General features: G+C 45.8%; 1 protein-coding gene and 1 pseudogene across 3 annotated transcripts in view; one reads left to right on the forward strand and one right to left on the reverse strand.

The window, feature by feature from the left end:
* The first annotated feature begins 3,787 nt into the window (after nucleotides 1–3,787).
* Nucleotides 3,788–27,690, forward strand: part of IQGAP3 (IQ motif containing GTPase activating protein 3) — a 45,374-nt gene continuing 21,471 nt past the window's right edge. For 2 of the 3 annotated variants that reach the window (XM_045204825.2, XM_045204830.2), the window contains exons 1-14: nucleotides 3,788–3,867; nucleotides 7,238–7,325; nucleotides 17,876–18,032; nucleotides 18,677–18,754; nucleotides 20,064–20,140; nucleotides 20,865–20,932; nucleotides 21,021–21,134; nucleotides 21,345–21,523; nucleotides 21,952–22,039; nucleotides 22,479–22,642; nucleotides 23,184–23,271; nucleotides 24,204–24,364; nucleotides 26,018–26,175; nucleotides 27,516–27,637. In XM_045204825.2, the coding sequence (XP_045060760.2) occupies nucleotides 3,834–3,867; nucleotides 7,238–7,325; nucleotides 17,876–18,032; nucleotides 18,677–18,754; nucleotides 20,064–20,140; nucleotides 20,865–20,932; nucleotides 21,021–21,134; nucleotides 21,345–21,523; nucleotides 21,952–22,039; nucleotides 22,479–22,642; nucleotides 23,184–23,271; nucleotides 24,204–24,364; nucleotides 26,018–26,175; nucleotides 27,516–27,637 (1,576 nt within the window). In that variant the 5' untranslated portion in view covers nucleotides 3,788–3,833. The remainder of the gene's footprint in view (nucleotides 3,868–7,237; nucleotides 7,326–17,875; nucleotides 18,033–18,676; nucleotides 18,755–20,063; nucleotides 20,141–20,864; nucleotides 20,933–21,020; nucleotides 21,135–21,344; nucleotides 21,524–21,951; nucleotides 22,040–22,478; nucleotides 22,643–23,183; nucleotides 23,272–24,203; nucleotides 24,365–26,017; nucleotides 26,176–27,515; nucleotides 27,638–27,690) is intronic. The other variant, XM_024571053.3, reaches the window with a different exon arrangement.
* LOC112315414 (hsc70-interacting protein-like) lies at nucleotides 9,588–14,525 on the reverse strand (annotated as a pseudogene).

Here is a 27,690-nt window from a genome sequence, read left to right on the forward strand (position 1 = left end):
TGCAAAGACCTCTGAATGATCTAGTCATTATTTTCTTGGATCGTTTTCTGTTTGATTTCCTGCTCTCCGACATATCCTTGCAACTTTCTGCTTACTCGGCTTCCACATCCCGTGTGTGTGTGTGTGTGTGTGTGTGTGTGTGTGTGTGTGTGTGTGTGTCCTTGCTCTCCTGCTCCTGCTCTGACGACTCCTTTTCTGTCTCCTTTTCTGTGCCCTCTGTCCACCTCTTAAATTCTTCCAGAGTTCCCAAACACTCCGCCCTTTGCCCTTTCTCGCTTTACATACCCTTCCACAAACATTTTGATAGGGGACTCAAGAGTTGGAAAATTTTCGTTTAAGGTAAAAAGTTATAAACCTAGCAAGTACTGTATATGTTAAAGCTTTTGTTTCAGAAACTACAGATAAGGCCCGTCCTGGCTCCTGGGAAAACGGCAGACCTCCTGGGGCACTGCTACAGACAGCCTGGGGACAACTGGAGGCATCTGGGCCTTTGTGTTCCAGGGAAAGACCCGTCCCTGGGAACAGCTAACTGCCCAGGCCTGGAATGTGGCAGTTTCTCTCACCTAATCCTCCCTGAATTTCAAAACCCCTCACCGCACCTTGTTTATAACCTGCTATAAAAACCTTGGCCTGGAAAGAAAAGACAAGATGGTCAGTTAGGGTATGAATGCACCATCTTCTCAGATCGCTGGCCATCTGAATAAAGTGCCCATAAAGATTCAATCGTTGTCACTGCTTATTGGTTTTGGTAGTGACAAGCAGCCCGAATGCCGGCGTTTTTTCCAGTTTCATAATCATTCACTTCTCTGATTTTACCACCACCGATAAGGCAATAATTTCTAAATGTATACCTCTAGACTTAGTTTGTCTAAGCAAAATTCCTAGTTCCTCAAATCTGCTCATTCTAATGGGCTGGCCAAAAAGTCTGTTACTTTTTTTCCAAAAAATGAAAGACAGACTTTTTATTTTCACCCATAACTTTACTGATTTGGATATTTTGAGTATGTCAGCTAACTCCGACTATTGGCTTCTAGCGGGTAGAGGCCAGGGGTGCTGCTAAATATCTTCCAATGCATCTTGGCTGGTGTGGCTCAGTGGATTGAGCGCCATCCTGCAAACCAAAACATCATAGGTTTGCTTCCCAGTCAGGGCACATGCCTGGGTTGTGGGCCAGGTCTCACATGTTGATGTTTTTCTCCCTCTTTCTTCCTCCCTTCCCCTCTCTCTGAAAAAAAAAATAAATAAAACCTGTTAAAAAAATAAACACCTTTCAGTGCATAAGACAGCCCCACAGCAAAGAATTGTATGGCCAAGATGTCAATAGTACCAAGAAACTTAGCAAACTACTTTTGATACATTCGATCAGCCACAGCACCTTCTCCATACCCTGCACAAATCTTTCTTTGAGTTTTGGTTTCATTTTTACCTTTCTTGAAATAATAAAGCATAATATGCCAAAAATGTTGCGTATCTTCTTCCATCTTCAACATTAAAATGGCTACACAAAAATTCACCAATTTTGATAAGTTTTTGTGAAAGCATGCTGATACAACATCTGTTCCAATACAATCTAAAATTGTTCTGAATAAGTTAAAGACAACTAAGCACTACCTGAGCCATCATACGGAAAAAACATAACAGACTTTTTGGCCAACCCAATATGTTCCTGGTCTTGGTAAACCAATAAGCCAGTCTCTAAGCTGGAAACCTGGTAGACACCCATGACTCCCCACTCTCTTTCAGCTCTCAATCCTATTGGTTCTACTTCTGAAACCTCTTTCTAGTGTACCCTCTCTTCTGCAGTCTCATGGCCACAGCCTTGGAAGTGGTATAGTATGTAGTGATTAAGAACTCAAGCTTGGAATTGGACTAAATTTGAATCTTGGTTCTACCAGTTTTTAGTTGTGTGAAATTTCTAAGTCTCAGTGTCCTCATCTATACTGTAAAGATTAAATAAGATGGTCCTTATAAGATGATGCTAAATATAGTACCAGGATACAGTAAACACTCAATGAATATTGATGTAATGGTCCGCAAATCATATATTTGACATTATATCTCTACTTCAAGCACCTATTCCACCAGGATGGTAGAAACAGACTGTTTAGTTTGCCTTGTCCTTTCTCCCAGGGTGTAGTCCAGTTGGAGGAAGTATGAGATGCTAAGACTTAAGAAGGAAGGCCCATCTTGTCCTTGGCCACCTATTTACTCTCTTCTGACATCTTTCTTCTCATCCACTGGTCCTTTCAGACTTAGGGACCCTCATCCCAACTAGAAGAGGGAGTAAGTCATCTAGGTACTATCTCTCTGGCTGGGATGGGCAATTTCTGCACAGCAGTCTAAAGGCATAGCTGACTGGCTGGTTATGCAACTGTTCCTACTTGGGGTCCTATGCTCTTCCAGTCCTTCCCAGGAAACAGGGAGTGGGATCTCTGTCACAGGGAGCCACCAACATCTAGATTCTCCCTACTCCCCACCTTCCCCCAGTGGTGGTGGTGGCAGAGTGGGCAAGAGGAATCCCTCCTAGTCTCGGGGAACACCCACTCTCTTCAAACCCCGCATCTCCCAAACGGCTTTGTCTCAGCCGAGTCTCCTGTGTTTCTCTGAAGGTTTGGATATTTTCTATTTTCTGCCCCTTCACATTTCTCCCCTGAGCCTAGGTTGCCTAGCTGCTTGAATGGGTATGGGGAGAAGGGCAAAAGGAGAAATACCAGATGGGGAAGACTATTAGGTAATATACCAAAAAATAATTTTTCAGTATAGTTGTCATTATATTATTTTTATTAGTTCAGACTCTTACTATCTCTCACCTGTGCTATTGCAATAAACTCCCAGTTGATCTCTGTCCCTGGCCTCACTCCCTTTCAAGTCTTTGCTGCCACAGGAATCTTTATAAAATATAAATCTGTATCTGACCTATGTCTAAAGTGTACTTTGGCCTGTGACTGCTCCCCAGACCATGGTGCCCAAGGCCCTGCAGGATTTGGCCTGTGCTTCTTCAGGCTTACTTCCCACCTCTCTCTGGTTGGGCTTTGTTCTCCTATGAAACTGAACTGATTTTAATTTCCTGAACTCACCTCCTTGCTTTTGTACATGCTGTTTCCACTTACTGGAATTCCTCTCTCCTTCAATCTGTTGAATTCTTGTTAACTTTTTAACCCAGATCAGCTGTCACCTCCACAAGAAAGTCTTCCTGTCCTTCATCTCAGCAATTGACTTTTATCCTCTATGTATCACTGATCTCTAATTTATTTGACTATATGTGTATCACTCATTACAGAGCAGCAAGCTTCTTTAGGGCTTTAACTGTATTTTTTAAAAGATTTTATTTATTTATTCTTAGAGAAGAAAGGGAGAAAGAGGGAGAAAAACATCAACCTGTGGTTGTTTCTCAAGCACTCCTCACTGGGGGCCAGACCCACAACCCCGGCGGGGAATCGAGCCAGCAACCCCTCGGTTAGCAGGGGGCACTCAATCCAGGGAGCTACACCAGCCAGGGATAGCTGTACTTCTTTTTCTGTGAATCCACATCATCCAGGCAGTTCAGGTTGAGGTTAATGGGAATACTAGGGGGAAATGATAACGGCAAGGGCAGGGGCTACTTGAAATAAGATGGTTTAACAACTAAGGAGCCCTCGAGGAACAGCAACCCAGGGTACCACCAGAGAGAAGCCCTCCCCGCACTGGGGCGGTCTCTCTATCCTCCCCAGCAGGGGAGCGCCTCCGCAGCCTGGAACTACAAATCCCAGTGTTCCCTGCGCACATATCGGAAGTGTTGGTCGGTGAGTGGCGGCGGCTGGCGGCGGGAGATTCAAACCTGCAAAAGGAGAAACATGGAGAGAGGAACGGGTCCTGGCCGGGCGGTCTGTGAGTGTCAGAACGTGCCGAGGAGGGTCCGGCGGTGGTGCCCCTTATCGGGGGCTAGGTGGTACTTGGGAGAGGTTGGGAAGCGGCCGGGCGTGGGGCCGGCGGGACTGTGTTCAGCGAGGAGGGAACTTTGAATCTGGACTCCTGCGGGCAGGAGTCAATCTGTGAGCAGCAAAACTTCTCCGACTTCCCTGGTTACAAAGAGTTTTCTCCCTTATTCCCAAATTGCGGGGCTCCTACATTCTGGGAGAATGTAGATGGTTTGGATAGCCCCGTAAAATTCAGCAGTTACTGATGGCTGCCAAGCTTGCTAAGCGCTACCAGGTGGACTGGACGCCTAAGGAGACCTGGGAGGTGAGGCGGACCAGTTTTGCCACCCCAAAATACTGCCTTTTGGGATATTGATTTTAAGTTAGTTACTAAGAAACACAAGATTCAGAAAGAACTTCTGACCCTCTGTCCTTACCCGCCTAATGGAATTAAAAAAAACCTTGCTTAATACAGAAACTAAATGTGATAGGCAGGGAGAATTCCAGAAAAGCCCATTTGTTGAACTTCTCTCTGTGTACCCTGTTTCTGGGTGACCCAGCAAGGATTTGTTTACCACGTGTTTGCTCTTTCTCATCTACCTGTGACTTATCTAATTTCTTTTTTTTAATATATTTATTGATTATGCTATTACAGTTGTCCCATATCTAATTTCTGTTTGCAATCCCAGACCCTGCCTCTGTCTCCTTGAGTCTCATATTTTTATGGTACCCCTGAATGTACACCGTAATAAGTTTCTCCTGTTAATCTGTCTCATGTTAATGTGATTATTAGCCCAGCTAGAACTTAGAGAGGAGAGAGGAAAGTTATTTTTTTGACCCCCACAGGGGCTTCTTAACTTTTTGATGCCTCTTTGAGACAATGCCTGCCAAACTTTAGGGTGTCAGAATTACCTGGGGAGCTTGTTTAAAATGAAAACCCTACCCCGGAGTTTTAGCTCCAGTAGGTCTAGATGGGGGCTCATAATTTTCATGTATAACCAGCCCTGCTATGCTTTTTCCTCACCCCAGGTAATTATGATGCAGTTAGTCCACGAACCACACTTTTAACAACACTGCTTTAGAGAGAGGCTGGGGTCAGAAGGATGGGGCAGCAGAAAGTCTTCCATCAAACCTTCTGAATAAAAGGCAAAATTTCCTTCCTATCCATTGAGATTCATAAAACAAAGCCTGTGTCCACCAATATTTTGAAGAAAAGCTAGTTCCAGACCTGAGAAGGACAGGAAGACTGGGGTTTTTTTTAAATTTTTTTTTTAGACTGTGTGGGTACGTACAAAGCCCTACCCATGTCTCATACTCCTCAATTCATAACTCAGAGGTGATATCATTCACTTACTGGTTTATTTTCCATGCTTAGCAACCAACACTTGCTCCTCATATACCGCATCAGAGGAACTGATATATTTCCTACAGTTGGCCAGTGCTTTCAAATCTGAATGGGGGCGTGTATGTGTGTGTGTGTTTTAGCTTGCTTAACTGCCAATTCAAATAAACCCTGCCCCTCCCAAATCATTGCAGGATATGCAGTATAAAGACATAAGATAAAGAGTGGGAATGACATTAGGTGCTGAATCAAAGACAGATTGACTAAACTCTGTCTCTTCAAGCCCTCTGAGTTCATTTTCTTGGTATGTGTGTATAGCTTTCTCTCATTCTAATTTTGTATTGCTTTCCCTAAGGAGACCAGGGGGATGGGGGAGAGGAGAAAGGAGGAGGATAAAGGGAGGCTGTGGCTAAGGCAGGCTATGAATATAGTCTCATTTAAGGGATTCCCTGTTCTTGAGTTTGGGGCTCAGAGTATTGTCTGCATTTTATTTATCCTGGAGGTTATTTTCCTCCTCAAGTGACCTGTACCAAAGGAGAATAAAGATATCCTATCTTTTTTCTAGGATTTTATTTATTTATTTATTTATTTATTTATTTTTAGAGAGAGGGTAAGAGAGGGAGAAAGAAGGAAAGGTACATTGATAGGCCAGAGAAACATCCATTGGTTGCTTCTCACACACCCCCTACTGGGCACCTGGCCCACAACCCAGGCATGTGCCCTGACTGGGAATCAAACCCGTGCCCTTTCAGTTCGCAGGCCAGCACTCAGTCCACTGAACCACACCAAGCAGGGCAACCTTTGTGATTTTGAAAAATTCTTTGTCCTTCTGCCCTGACTGGTGTGGCTCAGTGGTGTGGGCGTTAGCTCACAAGGCAAAATATCACCGGTTAGATTGCAGTCAGGGCACATGCCTGGGTTGCGAGTTCAGTCCTCTGTTGGGGCACCTACAAGAAGCAGACAATCGATGTTTGTTTCCTCTCTTTCTCCACTCCTTTCCTACTCTCTAAAAATAAATAAAGTAAAATAAAATTCTTTGTCCTTCCACTTAATCCCAAGTGAGTGGACTTTTTCATGTTGTTCTCTCTATTGAACTGCCTTCTCCCTCTTTCTACCTGTTCTTTCTTTTTCAGATTTTATTTATTTATTTTTAGAGAGAGGGGAAGGGGGGGAGACAGAGAGAGAGAGGAATATCAATGTGTGGTTGCCTCTCGCATGCCCCTTACCTGGGACCTGGCCTTCAGCCTAGGCATGTGCCCTGACTGGGAATCGAACCGGTGACCCTTTGGTTCGCAGGTCGGCATTCAGTCCACTGAGCCACAAAAGCCAGGGCTCCACCTGTTCTTTGTTTAAGATTCTACTCATAGGTAGAATCCTTTGCTTCCACTGCTGCTTGTATAGATTATTCATGGGTTATAATCTTGGAGTGTTTTTCTGTTCTAATAATTATTTTTGTATTTCTTGAGAGTAGATGTCTGCTAGCCCAGTGACTGACATAGGAGGTGTTGAGTGAATGAATGGCTGTTGAATAATGAGTCCTAGTGGGTTCTGTTAACCTAGCCTAGAGAGAGTATGTGAGGAAGATGACACAGTCAGTTCTTGGAGAACTTAGAGTCTAAGTAGGGGTAAAATAAGGAGCTAAGTTATCAGTCGAGGAGGGATCTGGATATCCCTGCATGGAGGGAGGTCCATGAAGTACATTTGGGAAGGAGGCAGTCAGGAAGATGGCTGAAGAGGAATGGGAAGGAATGTCTTTGATACAGGACGGATACCCCTGTTAAAGGGTTCAAAGGCCACCCTTAAGCAGGGTGCTGACTAGGTTAGCTTTACTGGATGGGAGTGGAAGACTGGAACCAGGGTGTCTCAGGGAGAAGGAAACAGATATATGGGAGATGCTTCTGGTCTCGAGCAGAGTTGCCTAAGAAAGTCTGTTAAGAAGAAGCTTCTTAATGCCTATGTAATGCTCCCTTCATTGACCTTATCCCCCTTCACTCCTCAGACGAACGCCTCACAGCTGAGGAAATGGACGAGCAGAGGCGGCAGAACGTTGCCTATCAGTACCTGTGCAGGCTGGAGGAAGCCAAACGGTGAGCAGAGGGACTATGTCTGTCTGGTCTCCCTTTCCCACACCAAGTACCTGCTCCCAAAGCAAATGCAAAAGGGTAAGAGTCCATTCGGTGGGCAAGGGAGAGTTGAAACAGCATCTTTTTTAAAAATATATTTATTTATTTATTTTTAGAGAGAGAGGAAGGGAAGGAGAAAGAGAGGGAGAGAAACATCAATGTGTGGTTACTTCTCACACACCACCAACTGGGGACCTGGCCCACGGCCCAGCATGTACCCTGACCAGTAATTAAACCAGCGACCCCTTGGTTCACAGGCCGCCACTCAGTCCACTGAGCCACACCAGCCAGGGCAGTAGTCCCAATTTTTCCCTCTTTTCCCCCCTCTACCCAGCACCAACACTCCCTTAGGCAATCTCCCTACCATTGTTCATATCCATGGGTCATGAGTATAAATCTTTGGCTACTCTATTTTCTATACTTCCCCATGGCTGTTCTGTAACTACCTATTTGTACTTCTTAATCCCCTCACCTCTTCACCCATTCTCCCCCTGCCCCCGCCCATCTGGCTTCCGGTAACTAACCTTTCTTTTTTAAAGATATTTATTTATTTTTAGACAGAGAGGAAGGGAAGGGAGAAAGAGAAGGAGAGAAACATCAATGTGTGGTTGCCTCTCGTGTGCCCCTCACTGGGGAACCTGGCCCGCAACCCAGGCATGTGCCCTGACTGAGAATCAAAACAGTGACCCTTTAGTTTGCAGCCTGGCGCTCAATCCACTGAGCCATACCAGCCAGGGCTGGTAACTAACTTCTTTTCTCTTGCTGCTTTAAGATACTCTCTTTATCTTTAACTTTTGGCCTTTTAATAATGATGTGTCTTGGAGTGGGCCTCTTTGCATCCATCATAATTGGGACTCTCTGTGCTTCCTGGACTTGTGTGTCTATTTCCTTCCCAAATTAGGGAAGTTTTCTTTCACTATTTTTTCAGATAGATTTCCAATTTTTTGCTCTTTCTCTTCTCCTTCTGGCACCCTTATGAGATGAACTTTGGACATCTTAAAGTTGTCCCAGAGGCTATTTATACTATCCTCATTTTTTTGGATTCTTTTTTCTTTTTGTTGTTCTGCGGTTGTTTTTTGCTTCCTTTAGATCCAAATCATTGATTTGATTCTCAGCTTCATCCATTTTACTGTTGTTTCCCTGTAAATTGTTCTTTCAATTTAGGATATCCTTTGTTTCTGGCTGGGTCTTTTTTTATGCTGCTGAGATTCTCACTAAGTTCCTTGAACATCCTTATAACCAGTGTTTTGAACTCTGCATCTGATAGATTACTTATTTCCATTTCGTTTAGTTCTTTTTCTGGAGTTTTGATCTGTTCTTTCATTTGGACCATGTTTCTTTGTCTCATTTCGGCAGTTGTGTTTGTGTCTATGTATTAGGTAGAGCTGCTTTGACTCCATGTCTTGGTAGTGTGGCCTAATATAGTAGTTGTCCTGTACGGTCCAGTGGCACAGCCTCCACTATCACCCAAGCTGGGTACTCGAGGTGCACCCTTTGTGTGGGCTGAGTACACCTTCCTCTTGTAATGGAGCCTTGGTTGCTGTTGGCAGATCAATGGGAGGATTTACCCAGGCCAGTCAGCTGCAAGGACTGTGACCAGTGACCACCAACCTCTGCCCTCTGAGGAGGATCAGCTGTGCAGGGGCAGGGTAGTGGTGTTCTGAGTGGTCTGTAGCTGTCCACTGGGTGTGTTGGCCCTGGAGTTTCCTGGGTGGTGCAGGCCAGGGCCAACCCTTCCTGTGTTTTGCCCGGGGCACCTTGCCTGAGCTATAAAGCAATCTGAGGCTGGGCTTGGAGATTCCCAGGTGAAGCCAAGCTGTGACTCTAATCAGGCTGCCGCTAGGGCTCACTGAAGCAAGCTGTTGTTTGTTTGGTAGAATTTAGGAGCCTGGCTTAGCCATTCTTTTGGAAAAGCATCTTGGGTGGGCCCATAAGTGGGTTGGGTAGAGCCCCTGTGGATCTCCAGGTGGGTCACACAGTGTTAGTCAGGAGTCTCAGATATGGCACCAGCCTACCAGCCTGGGGGAGGGGTAGGGCTTAGCAAAGGGACAATGGCCTCTACTCACCCAGATGCCAAACAATTCAGTCTCTCCCTGTATCCCACTGATGCCCTTCAAGCTGCCACCTTGGAGGGGGAGCTCAGAATGAGCGAGTCTGAGTAGGTGAGTCAGTATGTGGGTTCCCTAAGAGGAACTGCTTAGGGCTCCAGCAGCCTCCTCCACTGACTCAGTCCGCGCGGGTTTTCGCAGCCAGAAGTTGGGGCATATCCTCCTGGCACTGGAATCCTGTGAGGTTGGGGGGCGGGGCCTGGTGTGGGGCTGGGACTCCTCGTTCCCAAGATATCAATCCTGAATTTTTATCCATGTGGGTGTGGGGCCAGCCCATTCCACATCCACAACCCCCCTACCAGTCTGGATGGTGTGGTTTCTTCAATTCCGTAGTTGTCAGACTTCCATTCAGCTCGATTTCTGATGGTTCTGAGTGAAGCTTCTATATAATAGTTGTGATTTTGATGTGGTTGTGCGAAGAGGTGAGCCATGTCTGCCCAGGTCACCATCTTCACATCTTTTTTTTTTTCTCCTCACTCAAGGATATGCCTCTATTGATTTTTATCTATCTATCTATCTATCTATCTATTTTAATCCTCACCCAAGAATATATTTACTGATTTCAGAGACAGAGGAAAGCGGGGAGAGAGACAGAGACAGACAGGCAGACATTAATTGGCTGCTTCCCTGCCTCCCACACGTGCCCCGACTGGGGCTCAAACCCACCACCTTTTGGTGCACGCGATGACGCTCCAACCAGCTGACCCACCTGGCCAGGGCAGCATCTTTATTTTTTTTTAGAGCAATTTTAGGTTCACAGGAAAATTGAGAGGAAGATACAGAGATTTCCCATATACTTCCTGCCCCCACACATGCATAGCTTCCCCGTAATCAACATTCCCCACAGGAGTGTACATTTGTTACAATTGATGCACCTGCGTACAGTGACGCATCATTGCCACTCAAAGTCCGCAGTTTATGGTAGGGCTTACAGTCAGTGTTGTATATGCTGTGGGTTTGGACACATGTGTAACTACCCATGATACCATTATAGTATCATACAGAATCCTTTCACTACTTTAAAAATCCTCTGTGTTCCACTCTGACCTATGTGGCTCTGTTGGGCGTTGTCCTACAAAGAGAAGGGTCGCCCGTTCGATTCCCAGTCAGGGCACTTGCCTGGGCTTTGAGTTTGGTCCCAGACGGGGTGTGTATGGGAAGCAACCAATCGATGTTTCTCTTTCTTTCTCCCTCCCTTCCCTTCTCTCTAAAAATATATAAATAAGATTTTTTAAAAAATCTTCTGTGTTCTACCTATTCATCTGTCCCTCTTCTCTAACCCCTAGCAACCACTGATAATTTTATTGTCTTCATATTTTGCCTTTCCAGAATGTCATGTACTTGTAATCATATAGTACGTAGCTTTTTCAGATTGGCTTCTTTTATTTAGTAATATGCAGTTAAGGTTCTTCTGTGTCTTCATGGCATGATAGTTCATTTCTTATTAGCACTGAATAATATTCTATTGTCTGGATGTAACAGTTTATTAATCCATTCATGTACTGAAAGACATACTGGTTACTTCTAAGTTTTGGCAATTGTGACCGAAGCTGTTATAAACATCCGTATGCAGGGTTTTGTGTGGACATAGGTTTTCAGCCCCTTTGGGTAAATACCAAGGAGCACGATTGCTGGATCATATGGTAAGAGTATGATTAGTTTAAGAAACCACTAAACTATCTTCCAGAGTGTCTAAACCATTTTGCATTCCCTCCAGCAGTGAATGAGAGTTCCCGTTGTTCCACATCCTTGCCAGCATTTGGTGTTGTTAGTGTTCCAGATTTTGGCCATTTACTAGGTGCATATTGGTATCTCATCATTTTTTTTTTCAAAGAAAAATGTAGGGATTAACACGCTCTTTTAATTTCTTTTAAAATATTTTTAAGGTTTAAAAGTATTTGAAGTTTGTAATTCTCAGAAGGAAAACATTACCTGAACAAATACCCTAATGGCAAGCCACTGTAAAATGTTACAGCTTATTTGGGGCAGAGAGGTGGGGATTCTCTTCAAAGCACCCCAGCCTTCTTCATGAGGTCCAAGGTATACTGGTTTGTATTATTGTGACATCCATTGGGTGATTTAGTTTAGTGTTTTGGTTTTTTTTTAAAGCAAAGGCTTTATTTGTCAGATGGATATTACCCTTGACTTCCAAAGTTGGCGACAGTTTACTAATAAAATTCATAACTTTTGGTTTACTCTTATGTTTTGACATATTTGCCAGGTTCTGGCCACATTCTGGAAGGCCACTGTAACTTCTGGATGCAAGAACCTCTGGATCACTGAGAATGTCATTGATCCCAGGCATTCCTGCCAGTCTAGGCATGCCCTCTCCCTTCCCAGGCGTTCCCCCAGGAAAGCCACATGGAAAACAGCCATACTACGCTCCTGATTGTGGCCTGACTTCTTCCTCCCTCTGGGATCTTTCATGATTTTTCTGAGCCTTCTTAACCCTTTCCATTCTTTCTTTGATCTCTTGCTCTTCACGTTTTCTCTTTGATGTTCTGCAATTTTCTGTGCCCTTGGTTGAACTTCTTCAGCACTGCACTAGCGTCTTCACCGTAATCCAGTTTGTAAGCAAGGGAGGAATATGGGCTGCTTCTTTCCAATGGCCCAGAAATCTGTGTGTTTTCCCTTGCCACTTGTAAGGTTGAACTGAATTGGGATTTGTTTCAACAGCTTTGTCAATCTCAGATGGCAGCATATGGCTTCTGTAATTTGACGAAGATACTGGCTCTCCTGGCATATAGAATGGCCAAGTGAAGATTCAGTTTGATGTCATCTGCAAACAAGTCATTGATTTTCTGTAGTTTGCCATCATTTAGGGCATCGATGGCAGCCACTTTTTTTTATTATTTGCCTGATCCATCATCTCCTCATTTATCTCTACATTTTTACCTCCCATTTCTTGAGGGGCATCAATGTCTGGTTCAATCACACCTTCATTACCAAGTTCAAGATCACGTTCCTCACATGATAGTTTTTCTGTCTTTATGTTTTCCTCCACCTTCTTACTATTGTCTTTTTCATCCTTGATATTTTCTTCTGCTTTGGTTTTAAGAGTAGCAAGTGGTAGTTTACCCTTTGTGCTCTCCACCCCCTCCATCAGGAAGCATATTACCTCATTGTGCAGAATGCTCAGACTGTGATTATACGATTTCATGAAGGCCCGAAGCTGGGTGGGTGGGGATGGTCCATGGTTGGTACGCTTCAAAAGGCAGCCAGTGAGGCTGAGGCTATGGCTGAATTCCAGGGTGGGGCTAGGTAGAAGGGGATAGCTGCTTCAAGGCAGAACCTCATCATTGTTTTAATTTGCATTTCCCTGATGACATATGATGTGGAGCATCTTTATTTTTTTAAGTATATTTTACTGCTTATGCTATTACAGTTGTCCTATTTTTTTCTCCCCTTTATTCCCCTCCACCCTGCACTGCCCCCTTCCACCAGCATTCCCATTCCTCAGTTCATGTCCATGGGTCATACATGTAAGTTCCTTGGCTTCTGTATTTCCTATACTATTCTTAACCTCCCCCTGTCTATTTTGTGCCTATCATTTATGCTTCTTAGTCCCTGTACCTTTTCCCCCATCTCCTCCCTTCCTCTCCCTGCTGATAACCCTCCATGTGATCTCTATTTCTGTGATTCTGTTCCATTTGTAGTTATTTGCTTAGTTTTTGTTTTTTAGGTTTGGTTGTTGATACTTGTGAGTTTGTTGTCATTGTACTGTTCATATTTTTGATCATCATCTTTTTCTTAGATAAGTCCCTTTAGCATTTCACATAATAAGGGCTTGGTGATGATGAACTCCTTGAACTTGACCTTATCTGGGAAGCACTTTATCTGCCCTTCCATTCTTAATGATAGCTTTGCTGGATAGAGTGATCTTGCATGTAGGTCCTTGCCTTTCATGGCTTGGAATACTTATTTCCAGCCCCTTCTTGCCTGTGAGGTTTCCTTTGAGAAATCAGCTGATAAGCCTTATAGGAACTCCTTTGTAGGTAGCTGTCTCCTTTTCTCTGCTGCTTTTAGGATTCTTTCCTTATCTTTAATCTTGGATAGTGTAATTATTCTGTGCCTTGTTGTGTGCTTCCTTGGGTCGAACTTCTTTAGGACTCTGTGAGCTTCCTGGACTTCCTTGGAGTGTATTTCCTTCGCCAGACTGGGGAAGTTCTCCTTCATTATTTTTTCAGATAAGTTTTCCATTTCTTGCTCTTCCTCTTTTCCTTCTGGCACCCCTATGATTCGGATGTTGGAATGTTTAAAGTTGTCTCAGAGGTTCTGCAGCCTCTCCTTATTTTTTTTAATTCTTGTTTCTTCATTCTGTTCTGGTTGAATGTTTGTTTCTTCCTTTTGCTCTAAATCTTTGATTTGAGTCCCGGTTTCCTTCCCCTCACTGTTGGTTCCCTCTATGTTTTTCTTTATTTCACTTTGCATAGCCTTCACTTTTTCCTCTATTTTGTGGCCATGCTCAACCATTTCTGTGAGCATCCTGATTACCATTGTTTTGAACTCTGCATCTGGTAGGTGGCTATCTCTTCATTGCTTAGTTCTATTTTTGTAGCTTTGATCTGTTCTTTCACTTGGGCCATATTTCTTTGTCTTAGAGTGCGTGTTATCTTCTAAGGGGCAGAACCTTAGGTATTTACTAAGGTAGGACAACCCACATTGCTGTGGTGTTGTATGTGGGGGAGGGGTCAGAGAGGGAACAGTGCTGCTTGCTCTCTCAGTCCGCTTTCAGTCACTTCCCCTGCTACTCACAAGCAGATTTTGCCCTTCTGGTGCTGCTTTCCAGGTGGGTGGGTTCGTGTACGTTCTAGGACCCTGTGTGTCTCTCCAACAAACTATCCTGTGAGACTGGGAGTTTCCCCAATGTCCACAACCCCCACAGATTTTTACAGTTAGAAGTTTTGAGCCTTTCTTTTCTTATGCTGGAACCCTGGGTTGTGCAGTCTGTCTTGCTCCCCAGTTGTTCCTTCCGGTTTATCCGCATGCAAATGTGGGACAGCCCAGTCCGCCAGCTGCCGCCTTACCACGCACCTTCTCTGCCCTGGCTACCCATCTCCACCTTTCCTACCAGTCTGGACGAATGTTTCTTCTTCAACTCCTTGGTTGTCAGACTTCCATACAGATCGATTTTCTGGCAATTTTGGTTATTTTTTGTCTTTAAATTTGTTGTTGTCCTTCTTTTGTTTGTGTGAGTTGGCAAAATGTATCTACCTATGCCTCCATCTTGGCGGGAAGTCCTGGGGCATCTTTTCATATGCTTATTTGCCATCTGTATATATTCTTTGGTGAGGTGGCTCTGAAGGTCTTTGGCCCATTTTTTAATTGAATTATTTGTTTTCTTTATTGGGTTTTGACAGTTTGTATATCTTGGATAGCAATTGTTCATCAGATACATGTTTTGCAAATATTTTCTCCCAGTCTGTGGTTTGCCTTCTCATTCTCTTGACATTGTCTTTTGTAGAACAGAAGTTGTTAATTTTAATTAAATCCAGCTTATCAATAATTTCAGGGATTTGTTATATCTAAAAAGTCATTGCCATACCCAAGGTCATCTAGATTTTCTCCTATGTTATCTTTTAGGAGTTTTATGCTTTTGTGTGTTACATTTAGGTTGATGCTCCATTTAGAGTTGATTTTTGTAAAGGGTGTAAGGTCTGTGCCTGTTTTTATTCATTTTTATTTTTGAATTAAAGTTGACATTCAATATTATTTTAAATACTTATTTATTTATTTATTTTTAGATGAGAGGAGGGAGAAGCGAGGGAGAGAAACATCGATGTGTGAGAGAATCTACCAGTTGCCTCTCTCACGTCCCCAGCTGGGGACCTGGCCCATAACCTAGGCATGTTCCCTACTGGGAATCAAACCAGCAACTGGTAGATCCTTTTGGTTTGCAGGCCAGCAGCACTCAATCCACTGAGCCACACCAGCCAGGGATACATTTAATATTATTTTATATTAGTTTTAGGTGTATAGCATAGTGGTTAGACAGTGTTATAATTTATGAAGTGATCCCCCTGATAATTCAAGTGCTGACCTGGCACCATATATAGGTATTCCAGTGTTACTAACTAGATCTGTGTCTGGACTCATTTCTTTGCAAGTGGATATCCAGTTGTTCCAGCACCATTTGTTGAAGACACTATCTTTGCTCTGTTTGTGCTGCCTTTGCTCCTTTGTCAAAGATGAGTTGACAGTATTTACCTGGGTCTACTTCTGGGCTCTTTGTTCCGTTCCATTATCTATTTGTCTATTCTTTCACCAGTACCACACTGTATTGATTACTCTGGCTAAGTGAGGTAGCATCCGTCCTGTAACTCTGTTCTTTAATATTGTGTTGGTTATTCTGGGTCTGTTGCCTCTCCATATAAACTTTAGAATCAGTATGTCAATATTCACAAAATAGCTTGCTGGGATTCCGGTTGGGATTGCATCGACTCTGTAACTCAAATTGGGAAGAACTAACATCTTGACAATATTAAGTTTTTCTATCCATGAACATGAAATATCTCTCAATTATTTATTCTTTGATTTTGCTGATCAGAGTTTTATAGTTTTCCTCACATAGATCTTGCACATATTTTGTTAGATTTATACCTAAGTTTGTGGTTTTGGGGGGAGCTAATTTAAATGGTATTGATTTTAATTTTACATTCCACTTGTTTGTTGCTGGTACATATGAAAACAACTGACATGTATACATATTAACCTTGTATTTTGAAAACTTGCTATAATTGCTTATTAGTTCCTGGAGTTATTTTGGTCACGTTTTTTCAGATTTTATACACAGACAGTCATGCTGTCTGTGAACGAAGATAACATTCTTCAATACATATCTCTAAAATATGTGGGCATTTGCTTACATAACCACACTGTCATTATAATGCCCAACTAAGTTACCCATCAATCCTTGGAAATCAATACCCCGGCCATTTTCAGATTTTCCTGATTGTTTCAAAAAATCTATTTTTACAATTGGCTTATTCAAATAAGGATCTAAAAAAGTTTCATATATTAATCTGGTCACTATGTCTCTTAAGTCTTCTTTAATATAGAACACCTCATCTCCCCTTTTTCGTTCTTTATGCAATTAACTTGTTGAAGAAACCAAGTCATTTGCCCTGTAGAACATCCTACATTCTGGTTTTGCCTCTGCTTTCTTGCGTCATTTAACTTGTTCCTCTATACCCCGTATTTCCTGTAAATGGATGTTGGCTCCAAAGGCAGGATAAATACTTACTTGTTTCCTTTGTGAAAATAGTATATTCTTAATGTTCTCCAAAAAGGTAGGTAGGATGGTGTAGACAGGAAGTCAGGTGTCTGGCAGGGAAAGCAGGAAGTGAGTTGTGACAGGCTCTGTCTTTGAAAACAGCTACTTTCCTGTAGAGCTATTATGTGGAGAAGTTTGGAGATCAACTGACAGTGTGGAGAGTGAGGAGCCCCTGTTTGCTCCCTTATACAACTATCAACAATGAGAGTACTTCACATTTGAATTCAAAGTGTTCTCACATTCCTTAGCTCGTTTAATCCTGGCAGCTGCCCACTGACAAAGGGAGTACAAGTGGTGGTGTCTTCATTTTGAAGGTGTGCAACTGAGGCTCAGGTGAGGTAGGGGAGATGATGTGAAAAGCACATTTTCTGACTCCAAGGGCTGTGACCTTTCTGTCCCTTTGTGCTGCTCCCCTTCTGTCAACCCTGGGTGTTCCCCACTACCATCACCATCATCAAAGCTGGGCTATGGGCTATATGGACCATTCAGGTAGACATGACCTTTCTGTACCTGGTTTCTCAGAGAACATGCAGAATGAGAGAAGTGAGCAGATTCAATTGGGTTCAACAGTCAAATGCATAACCAGACTGAGTGAGAGGTTACATCGTGTATCACACAGGTGGCAAACACAAGGCCCCGCAGGCTGAATCCGGCCCTCCACCTTATTTTATCTGGCCCGGCACCTTGTTTCTACCTGGCGGCAGCACCAAGCTCCTTGCCCCTAGTTAAGGAGTAGTTACATTTATACAGTCCTAAAATTACATTCGGCCCTTTGAAGGCAACCACGAGGCTGATGTGGCCCCTAGTGAAAATGAGTTTGACAACCCTGATGTAACAGATAAGGGCCTGTTTAAGCCCCGCTGAAGGTGGGCATGTTATGATCTGTCGGGAGATTTTCTGGGGTGGTTGGGGGCTGAGGATTGGCCAATCCAGGTGTTTGGGGCAGCTTAGGAGAAGGTGAGAACAGCCAGGCAATGGGCAGAGAGGGGAATAGGGAGCAGGGCAGGAACAGGAGGCAGGAGAATCAGAACCTGCTTAGGGGGAGAGAGGGCGGGAAGGTCCTGTGGTTAGAATGAACTGCGGTGGCCTGCCAGAGCGGGTGAGAAGGTGCTCTCATGCTCTCATGCTCTCAGCTGGATGGAGGCCTGCCTGAAGGAGGAGCTTCCCTCCCCAGTGGAGCTAGAGGAGAGTCTCCGGAATGGAGTGCTGCTGGCCAAGCTGGGCCACTGTTTTGCACCCTCTGTGGTTCCCTTGAAGAAGATCTATGACATGGAGCAGCTGCGGTACCAGGTGTGAAATAGAGGTCTCTACCTTCTACCTTCTTCTCTCAAACTGCCCCTTCTCCTCAAAGCTGTGAGAGTAGAATGACCATATAACTTATTGACTAAAACTGGATACTTTTGAGGATGAAAAGGGTGTTACTAATCATTGCACTGGGACAACAGGTATGAATTGGTATCTCCCAGCCCAGCAGTGTACATCATCCTTAGCAAGGGACAGACACTTGGTAGGTGGGCTTTCAGATACCCCTGATATGGGAACTTCCAAGAAGACTTTTCTACCCACAGTCTACGCTCAGGCTTGTGGTTTTTGCCACCTAAAGGTACTTCCTGGGCACACTGCCCCTTCCCTGTGCCCTGGTTAGCCCAACTTGCCTCTCCTTCCCATCTCAGCTCTGCACTCCCCATTTCTAGGAAGCCTTACTAGGTTGTTAATCCCATCCCTGTGCCATTTCCCCCAAATATCCCTCTGGGCCCATTCCTTGTGGTTTCTGCTGGTCTGTGGATCTCTGTCCTGGGGAGATGGGAAGTCCATGGGGCAGGGTCCACTGGCTCCTCCAGCCACTTGAATCTCTAAGCTGTGGTCTGGGCTTTGCTCATAGGGAACCCCGAGAACTGTGGGAATAAACTCTCTTCTCATTCTTTCCCTTTCAGGTGACTGGCTTGCATTTCCGTCACACAGACAACATTAATTTTTGGCTCTCCGCAATAGCCCACATCGGTCTGCCTTCGGTAACAATGGGCCTCAAGATTGGGATTCATCTGTACTACTCACCAGCGCCGCCCCCTGCAGCCCTCCACACACACATTTTGTCTCCTTGGGACCCTTTAGCCTTCATCTCCATGTATTTTCTAAACTAAATTAATCTAAGAGTTTAGGTTCCTTGAGGCTGTGTCTTTGAACCAGGTTACTTGGTCTCTGCCTCCACTTCTCAGTGTGTAAACAAAGGAGGCAAAGGCTCCCTGGCTCGAGTTTCATTGTTCCCATTAGGCAGTGAGGCCCTTGTGTAATGCAGGAGATGGGGCTCGTGTTGGTCAGCCATCTTTCCACCAGGATTTCATAATGTGAAGTAGGGGATATCATGTCCCTTGGTGATAGACTTGGAAACCCAGGCCCCAGACCCCAGTTGAATATGTGGTACATGTCCTCTGACTCTTCAAATCCCAGTCGGCTTCTTGTCTATAAAACAGGTATAGTGATCCCTGCCCTGTCTGTCTCTTGAGGTTGACAGGATTGCATGATCCATGGGAACTCTTTGAAATGTAAAGAGCTATACAAATAAGGAGTGATAGGATTCTACAATGTATGATTTTTTTCTGCCTTGTTTTTCTTCTTTGTAGAAGTATATTATAAGACAAGGAAATAGCAGTTAAAAAAGGCACTTTGGTGGGAGGCAGGAGCAATAGAGGCCATGTGTCCCAGTGGGGTTGGAACACTTAGGTCTCTAGATTTGGTCATTAGGAGTGTAAAGTAATCAAGAGGTACTGAGGTTGGACCTCAGTTGCTAGGCAGTGTGGAAATCCATCCCTAGGGTGACTCAGTTCCTCTTAGAGGAGCTCCCATTGATCAGAGGCCTCTGGCTTGTAGACAGGGATGACATACATTGACTCCTTTGTGGTCCTTGGCAACGTATGCTTCACTGAGCCCTCTTTGGGACCATGGCCAGCTCCCTAGCATGCCACCTTTCTGGCAAGAGTCCAGGGTGAGGGGCACAGGCTGGCTGTGTCTATGGGATGAACAAGGGGCCTGTTTATCCTAGAGGATATGGCCTGCATCCTATATCCTTTATAGCTCTGTCTAGTGTTTGATTAATCTGGGACTGTGTTCTGTGACTGGGTCTTGGCTTAGTAGGTGTCCCCATTGCTTTTCTTTTACACTGAGCTGGCTGTAAATGGTTGGGGAGACTAATCTAGAAGTCCCAGGCAACAAAGGAGCACACACCCCAGGATGGAGAGGAAGATCTGTGACTCAGCCCTCTCTCTCTGTATGTGGTGCTGCTTAAAGGTCCCCAATGGCAGTAACTGCTGGTTTCTCCTCCAGACCTTCTTCCCGGAGACCACGGACATCTACGACAAGAAGAACATGCCCCGAGTGGTCTACTGCATCCATGCACTCAGGTGAGAGACCCCAAACTTCTCTCATCCTGGTTGCTCCAGGTGGCTGCAGCCAACCCTTGACAGCAACAAGTGCTGCAGCAGGAAGGATGGTTGGTAGACCACAGGGAGCACCTCTCAGCAAAGTAAGGTTTTAGATTTGTGTAATTGTGTTTAGAGTTATGTGCATGTTTGTGGGATATTTATGCATAACCTGAGTGGGTGAAGGAAAAGAGCAGCAAGGGAACGTTCTTCAGCTCGTGACTGGGGTACACAGGATCCATCAAGAGCAACTCAGTGTGAATGGTGAAGGCTCTTTGGTTCTACTCATAGCCAGCCATCAGCAACCAGTTGGCTAACTCATAGAAGTGATTGACCATTTCCTGTGTCCTGTACGTCATTGCTTCCTGACTTCATTTCCTGTGTTCTTTCGAGTCTCTGTGCCTTGGTTCAGTGGGCCTGTGCTCGCTATTCCCTTCCCACTCTCCATCTCCATCCAGTGGCCTGCCATTGCAATGTGCCCTTATCTGTGAAGTCTTCCCAATCCCCAGATCCCCACGGCATCTTATTTATCTTTTATGGCACTTGCCTTGGGCTGCCTTCCAATATCATCTCTTCCTGCAGATTGGGGGAGCTTGGGGGCAGGTACTGAATGGTCTTCATCTCTAGGTCTCCATAGTATCTCCTGAAAACCCATTATGGGCAGCATGTCAAAATAAATAGGCTCCACTGCCTTCTTCTTTCCCAGTCTCTTCCTCTTCCGGCTAGGATTGGCCCCTCAGATACATGATCTATACGGGAAAGTGAAATTCACAGGTAAGCCATTTGTTCCCCAACCACCACAATTCTGGTCAGGCTCCTGGAGTTTTGGACCTGATGAAGGGCACCTGTGGTATCATTGCAGCTGAGGAACTCAGCAACATGGCCTCGGAGCTGGCCAAATATGGCCTTCAGCTGCCTGCCTTCAGCAAAATTGGGGGCATCCTGGCCAATGAGCTCTCGGTGGATGAGGCTGCAGGTAGGGATTGGGTTCTGCTCTGCTAGGGGTAGGCTCAGTGAGAATGGGAGGACTCTGAGCCTTACAGCCCTCAGATGGCTTCTGGATACCTCTCATCCATTGGCAGGGCCATCAGGCTACGTGATTGGTCTGGCCCCTGGGGGTGGGAAAGGGATGATGTCAAGTGGCTCACAGGTGATCTGGCTTCCTTGTTTCGATGCCCCCTCCTAGTCCATGCAGCTATTCTTGCCATCAATGAGGCAGTGGAGCGAGGATTGGTTGAGGACACTCTGACTGCCTTGCAGAATCCCAGTGCTCTGCTAGGGAATCTTCGAGAGCCTCTGGCAGCCATCTACCAGGAGCTGTTGGCCCAGGCCAAGATGGAGAAGGCTGCCAATGCCAGGAACTGTGTAAGGAGGAACCTTCGAATGCAGGGGCTAGACAGCTGGGTGGTTTGAAAAATCTCAAGTGAAACCAGGACTCCTATACCTTGTTTCCAGGTCCCAAAGTTGCTCAGAGAAACTAACTTGTCAGTTATTTTACAGAAATAGGAGAGGAACTTGGGATAACAATGAGGATAAGACAGGAAAAGAGATTCTAGGGGGATGATTCTTCAGTGAGGGCTGAATATAGAACTGAATGAGAGTGGACTGGAGATTCCAAAGGCTGGTTGACTTAACTGTGTCAGTGCCGGGGGGGTTGGACCCCACAATTTCCCCATATTCCTTCCTACCACGCTGACTTTTTGGCCTTGGGAGGCCCCTAGAAGAAGAAATAGGTAAGCACAAGGAGGAGGAGAAGATTTGATTGGTTTTCCCGGGTTCCCCTCTCAATGTAGTATTTGCAGGATGATGGAGGAAACCGGGACATCTATGACTGTTACCTAACTCAGGCTGAAATCCAGGACAGCATCAACCATGTCAATGGTAAGAGAGATAGGCCAGGAGGGGCTTAGGGGAATGCTCTCAGGGTAAGCTCCTGCATTGGAGGTTAGAGGCTGGGGCCAACCCTTATTTCAGGGAAAGATCAAAGTCAACTTGTGTCTGTCTAGGGGACTTCTGTTTAAATGGAGATCCATGGAGAGGGCATGGGATCCTTCAAGAAGGGGATGTACAGAATGGATGGGGAAGGGAGATCAGGACAGGAGGGCTGGTTGAAGCTTCAGGGTCTGGGGTGGTGAGAAGGGAAGGCTGTGCAGATCAAGATGAAGAATTTGGCCTGGATCAGTTGGGCCCCAGGAATTCAGGGGACTGGAGTGGGGGTAACTCTGGGCCAGCAGGGAGAGGGCAGACTTCTAGGACTGGGCTGGGGTTAGTGGCAGCGGGCTTTCCCACAGTGTACATTATGGAGTCTTGTCTTTTTCAGTCCATGGGGCTCTAGAAGTTGTTGATGATGCTTTGGAAAGACAGAGCCCTGAGGCTTTGCTTAAGGCCCTTCAAGACCCTGCCCTGGCCCTGCGAGGGGTGAGGAGTGATTTTGCGAACTGGTACCTGGAGCAGCTGAGCTCAGACAGAGAGCAGAAAGCACAGGTCAGGCTATGTCTATCACCTGCTACCTTCTCTGTCTGACCATAGGATGGGGAAGGGCCTCTTACTTAGGCATCACCTCTGTCAATTCTTTGTACTCAGTGCTGACTACATGTTTAAATGGTTAAATCACCCCGAAGTCTAATGGGCTAGACTGATCAACTTTTGCTCTCTTGAGAGTTTCTCAGACCGCCTGGAGTGCACTAGGCAGTGTTAGTGAACTTCCCGCATTGCTGAATTGGGCCTTCAACTTACTAGTAATCTCATTGTCAATGCTGTTGAATTTCACCATGACACTACTTATGTTTGCATTACCTGGGTTGTTATATCAGATGCTTGCTAGGTAATAAAAGAGTCAGAGGTTAGAGATGGGTTAATAGGGACAAGTTAATAGAGGTGGGTGGGCCAGGCTAATCTGCCTAAATGGGAGAGGAGGGGTTGACCGTAGGTGACTGGGTAGATATGGGAGCTTATGCTGGCAGCTTCTAAATCATGTTCAGTACTCCTGGAGGACTCTTTTCTATTGCATCTCCTCCTTTTCCAGGAGCTGGGCCTGGTGGAGCTTCTGGAAAAGGTGGAGGTTCAAGCTGGTGTTGCTGCTGCCAACATGAAGGGTGATCAGGAACAAGCCAGTAAGTCATATCCAGGCCGAGGTCTGGCCTGGATGCATCACAGGCTCTTGGAAGAGTAACCCTTTGCCAGTTTCTGTGTAGCACAGTGCAACTGATGCCTGACTTTCCTGCCTGGCAACGGCCTTCTCTCCTCTCTCACCTAGTGTGCCCTATTCCTGGCTGCCTGGAGGGACACTACAGATAAGTTCATTAAGGCCTAAGAGATAATGATAGCACTGCACCAGGCTGCACTCCCGGGCCTGGCAATTTCCTTCTACGCACTTCCCCTGTATTTTGACAGTTGCAACCTGCTAGAGATCCTTTGCCTTCTGAAATGTAGTGATCTCCCATATACAATGACAGCAGTGTACTGTGTGTGTTTTTGTGCCTTTATTTCTCCCCTGTAGCTTGTGTGTTCCTGCCGCCAGTGCCCGTGTCCACCTGCTGTTCTATAAGCCCTGGTGTTTCGAAGCTAAACTACACTGATGCACCATGGCCCCCCTTTTGCTTACTCCTGCCCTTTACAACCCACCCAAATGGCTCCACCTTGGAGCTGGTGTTTTATTCCTCTGTGCTGTCGTCAAGATTTGATCCCCCCTTGGAACCCCTGGCCTAACCTCATCTTAGTTATGCTCCACAGCCTCCTGTGAGTCCTGTGCTCAACACCTTAGGAACTCACCTCAGCCATAACAGCCGCTCTGTGTTACTTGCTGAGCTACTCAACTTCTAGGCCTGACGTATTGCTTCTTTCAGAGCTTCTTCTTAAAGTGACCCAGCCCCTTTTCCTCCTGAATATTTAGAAACACATTTTGAACCTAGCAGAGTAGTTTTTAAGAGTAGTTATAAAGCCATGTCCCCGCAGAGATCCCCAGCAGAACCTGATTGGTCAGGAGAATAGAAATGGCTCTGAACGCCCAACCTAGGTAGCCTCACTTCTTCTTCCTCCCCTGCAGTGCTCCAGGCTGTGCGGAGGATCAACAAAGCCATCCAAAAGGGGGTGGCAGCTGACACAATGAAGGAGCTGATGTGCCCTGAAGCCCAGTTGCCTCCTGTGTACCCCTTTGCCTCGGCTATGTACCAGCAGGAGCTAGCAGCACTCCAGCAGCAGCAGGGGGTAAGCCCCAGAAACGGGTCTTGCTCTTGGGTTCCCAAGCAGCTAGAGGGATCAGGCAATCAGCCCAGAGCACCCTCTGAAGGTACTCTTAGATGCTGACAGAGATTAGGAATGAGGGCGACCCGGCTTGCTCCCCTGAGTATGGTATAATAGCAGATACTCTTGAGCAAAAACTGCTTTACAAACTTACTTAATTCTTAAAAGAATCCTATAGGTGTTATTTCCATTTTAGAGATGAGGAAACTGAGGTGCAGAGGTTAACTTGCCCAACACAGATGTAGCTGGCAGTGCGGAGTGAATGCTAAGCTGAATGTACTGGCAGCCCATGCTTTTGACAACTCTGCTGTCCCACATCACCCCAGTCCATACAGCTTCTCTGACGGTGGGGTGATAGGACCCTCCCTTTGGGTGACAGGGCCTTCCCAGTCTATTAGAGGATCTAGACAGAGACACGGGGAGGGAAAAGTAGATGATATAAGTGGAATATGACTTCAGACTAGGGAAGTGGAGTGAGCAGAACTAGGGGTAAGTCTGGAAGGCTTCCTGGAAGAGAGAAAGAAAATCATACCCACAGCAGGCTTTTATAGAGCATCAACTCCAGGTACAACACTCAGGAAGGGCACAGTCTCAGCACAGGAGACTATAGACCAAGCATTAGATAAGGACTAAGAGGTAAAGCCTAGTGACAAATGTGAACTTTCAAGCCAGGCTGCCTGAATTCAATTTCTTTCTGCTACTTCCAGCCAAGTGACCCTGGGCAAGTTATTTACCTTCTCTGACCCTCAATTCATATATAAAGTGGGAACAATAGCGTATTTCATGAGATCGTTATAAGGATTAAGCAAGTTAACGTGTGATTGGGAATGAAACTGGCATGTAAGTTTTAGCTATTTTTTAAAAAAGATTTTATTATTGTTAGAAAGAGGGGAAGGGAGGGAGAAAGAGAAGGAGGGAAACATCAGTGTGATAGAGAAACAGATCGGGTGTCTCTTGCACACCTCCAGCCAGGGACCTGGCCTGCAACCCAGGCATGTGCCCTGACTGGGAATCAAACCAGAGACCTTTTGGTTTGTGGGACAACACCCAACCCACCGAGCCACACGAGTCAGGGCAGTTTTAGCTATTGTTATTATTCACAGTATTCTGTTTGTAGAGGGTAGGAATAGTTCTTTAAGACAGAGGAAAGAGCATAAGCAGATATTTGAAAAGGAGGAAGACTGGACAGAGAAGTGGGGCTAGAGCCTTTGTGGTGTGTGGTGTACGGTTGAGGTGCCCACTTTATCTTTTTGTCTGTGTGCCCGGGTCCTAGTGCAGTTCTCGATGTGTAGAAGGGACCAGAAAGGAGCTGGTGGAGCTCACAGTTGCGTGTGGGCTCTGGAGTCAGGCAGCTGGGTTTAACTTACATAATTTGATTGTGGGCTCACCTGTGAAATGGGGATGTTAAAACCTACCTCATGGCTTATTATGAAAATTAAATGATCATTTGTGTGAAATACTTCTACACTGAACACATAGTAAGCATTCTCAAATATTAGGTATGACTGTTAGTGAATGAGGTTTTGGGATAGAGACTCTGGGATATAGTGGAGTCTTGGGGGCAGGATGGCAGGTGGGCCCCAGACCCTGCATTCACCAGCCCTCCCCTTGCTGTAGGAGCTTGGTCAGGAGGAGCTCTTCGTGGCTGTGGAGATGTTGTCAGCTGTGGTCCTGATTAACCAGGCCCTGGAGACCGGGCATGCCAGTGGCTTCTGGGGCAGTCTGGTGAACCCTGCCACGGGCCTGGCCGAGGTGGAAGGCGAGAATGCTCATCGGTGAGAAAGGTTTAGCCCCATGTTGAGAGTGAGGGGATTGGAGGGAATGTAGCCAAGACTCCCAGTTCTACTCGGATACTGGCCTTCTTGCATGGTGGCCTTTTCTTCCTAGGAGTGGGTGGGGGCATAGTCATTCCCCTTTCCTTAATCTAACCACTCTTACATCACAAAGATTTGAGTACCCACTTATGTGCCAGATACTGTTCTACGTGCTGGGAAACAATAGTGAACAAAACGAAGTTCTGCTCTCCTCAAATTTACATGCTAGTAGTGGGGACAGACAAAAAATAAACATGCCAGATGATTAGAAGAGAAAAGCTGTGGTGGAAATAAAACAGGGCACTAGGGGTAAGTGTGGGGGTGTGGGAGGGGTGGTTTGTCCATTTCACATAGTGTGTTTGCGGAAGGCCTCTTTCATAAGGGGGTCATTTTGAGAGGGACCTACAGGGCAAAAGTGGTTACTGTGAGGCTCTGGGGCACAGGCCCTGAGAAGTGAGCCTGGCGTGTGCAGAGCACACCAGGAAGCCATCGGGAGATTGGTGGGAGGTGAAGTAGAGGCCGGATGATGTAGGCTCTGGCTTTTAGTCCAGTGAGGAAGACAGCCAGAGGGGGGTTTTGAGTGAGGAGGGAGATGATTTGACCTACTTTTAATAGGATCACTCTGGCTGTTGTGCTGAGAATTGACTGCAGGTCAGAAGGGGAGAAGCAGGGAGGCCTGTTAGACATTTATCGGAGTATTCCAGGCAGAGGTGATGGAGGCTCGGCCTTGGGCAGTAGCAGTGGGGATAGTGGAAAGCGGTCAGATTTGAGACATATTCTGAAAGTCGAACCGACAGGGTTTGTTTATGTAATGGATATGAGATGTGTGTGAAAGTGGAATCAGATATGACGTCCAGGTTTTTGGCCTGAGAGGTTGGTGTGAATATTTACCTGGACGGGAGGTACTATGGAGTATGCAAATCGAGCAGGGTGGTCAGGAGATCAGGCATGAGCTGCTGGGTTTGAGGTGCTTATCAGGCATTCACATGGAGATGCCAAGGGGGCAGCTGGGATTTGTCAATGGGCTGGAGGTGTGCTTTGGGGAGTTATTAGAATCTGGTATTTCAAGCCGTGAGATTACCTTGGATGCGAGTATGGGGAGAAAGGAGGGTTTGAGGCTGAGCCTCGGGATACTCCAGTGTTTAGAAGTCGGGGAAGAACCAACAGAGCAGGCTTAGAAAGACTAGCCAGTGAGATGAGAAGAGAACCAAGAGACTGATATCCTGGAGGCCAAGTGAGGAATGTGGTTCAGAAATTTCCTGACTTCTGGCTGATGATGCACTTGCTCACCCTGCTGCCAGTTACTTTGATGCTCTGGTAAAGCTGCGACAGGTGCGTGGAGTGGATGGGGCCTTCTTGAGCTGGAATGACCTGCAGGCCACTGTGAGCCAGGTCAACGCCCAGGTCCAGGAGGAGAATAATCGTGAGTGGAGTCTGGGGTTGGGGAGCACGGCCCACCACAGGTAGCCCTGTCTC

The sequence above is a fragment of the Desmodus rotundus genome, chromosome 12, assembly GCF_022682495.2.
Source record: "Desmodus rotundus isolate HL8 chromosome 12, HLdesRot8A.1, whole genome shotgun sequence".
NCBI lineage: Eukaryota > Metazoa > Chordata > Mammalia > Chiroptera > Phyllostomidae > Desmodus > Desmodus rotundus.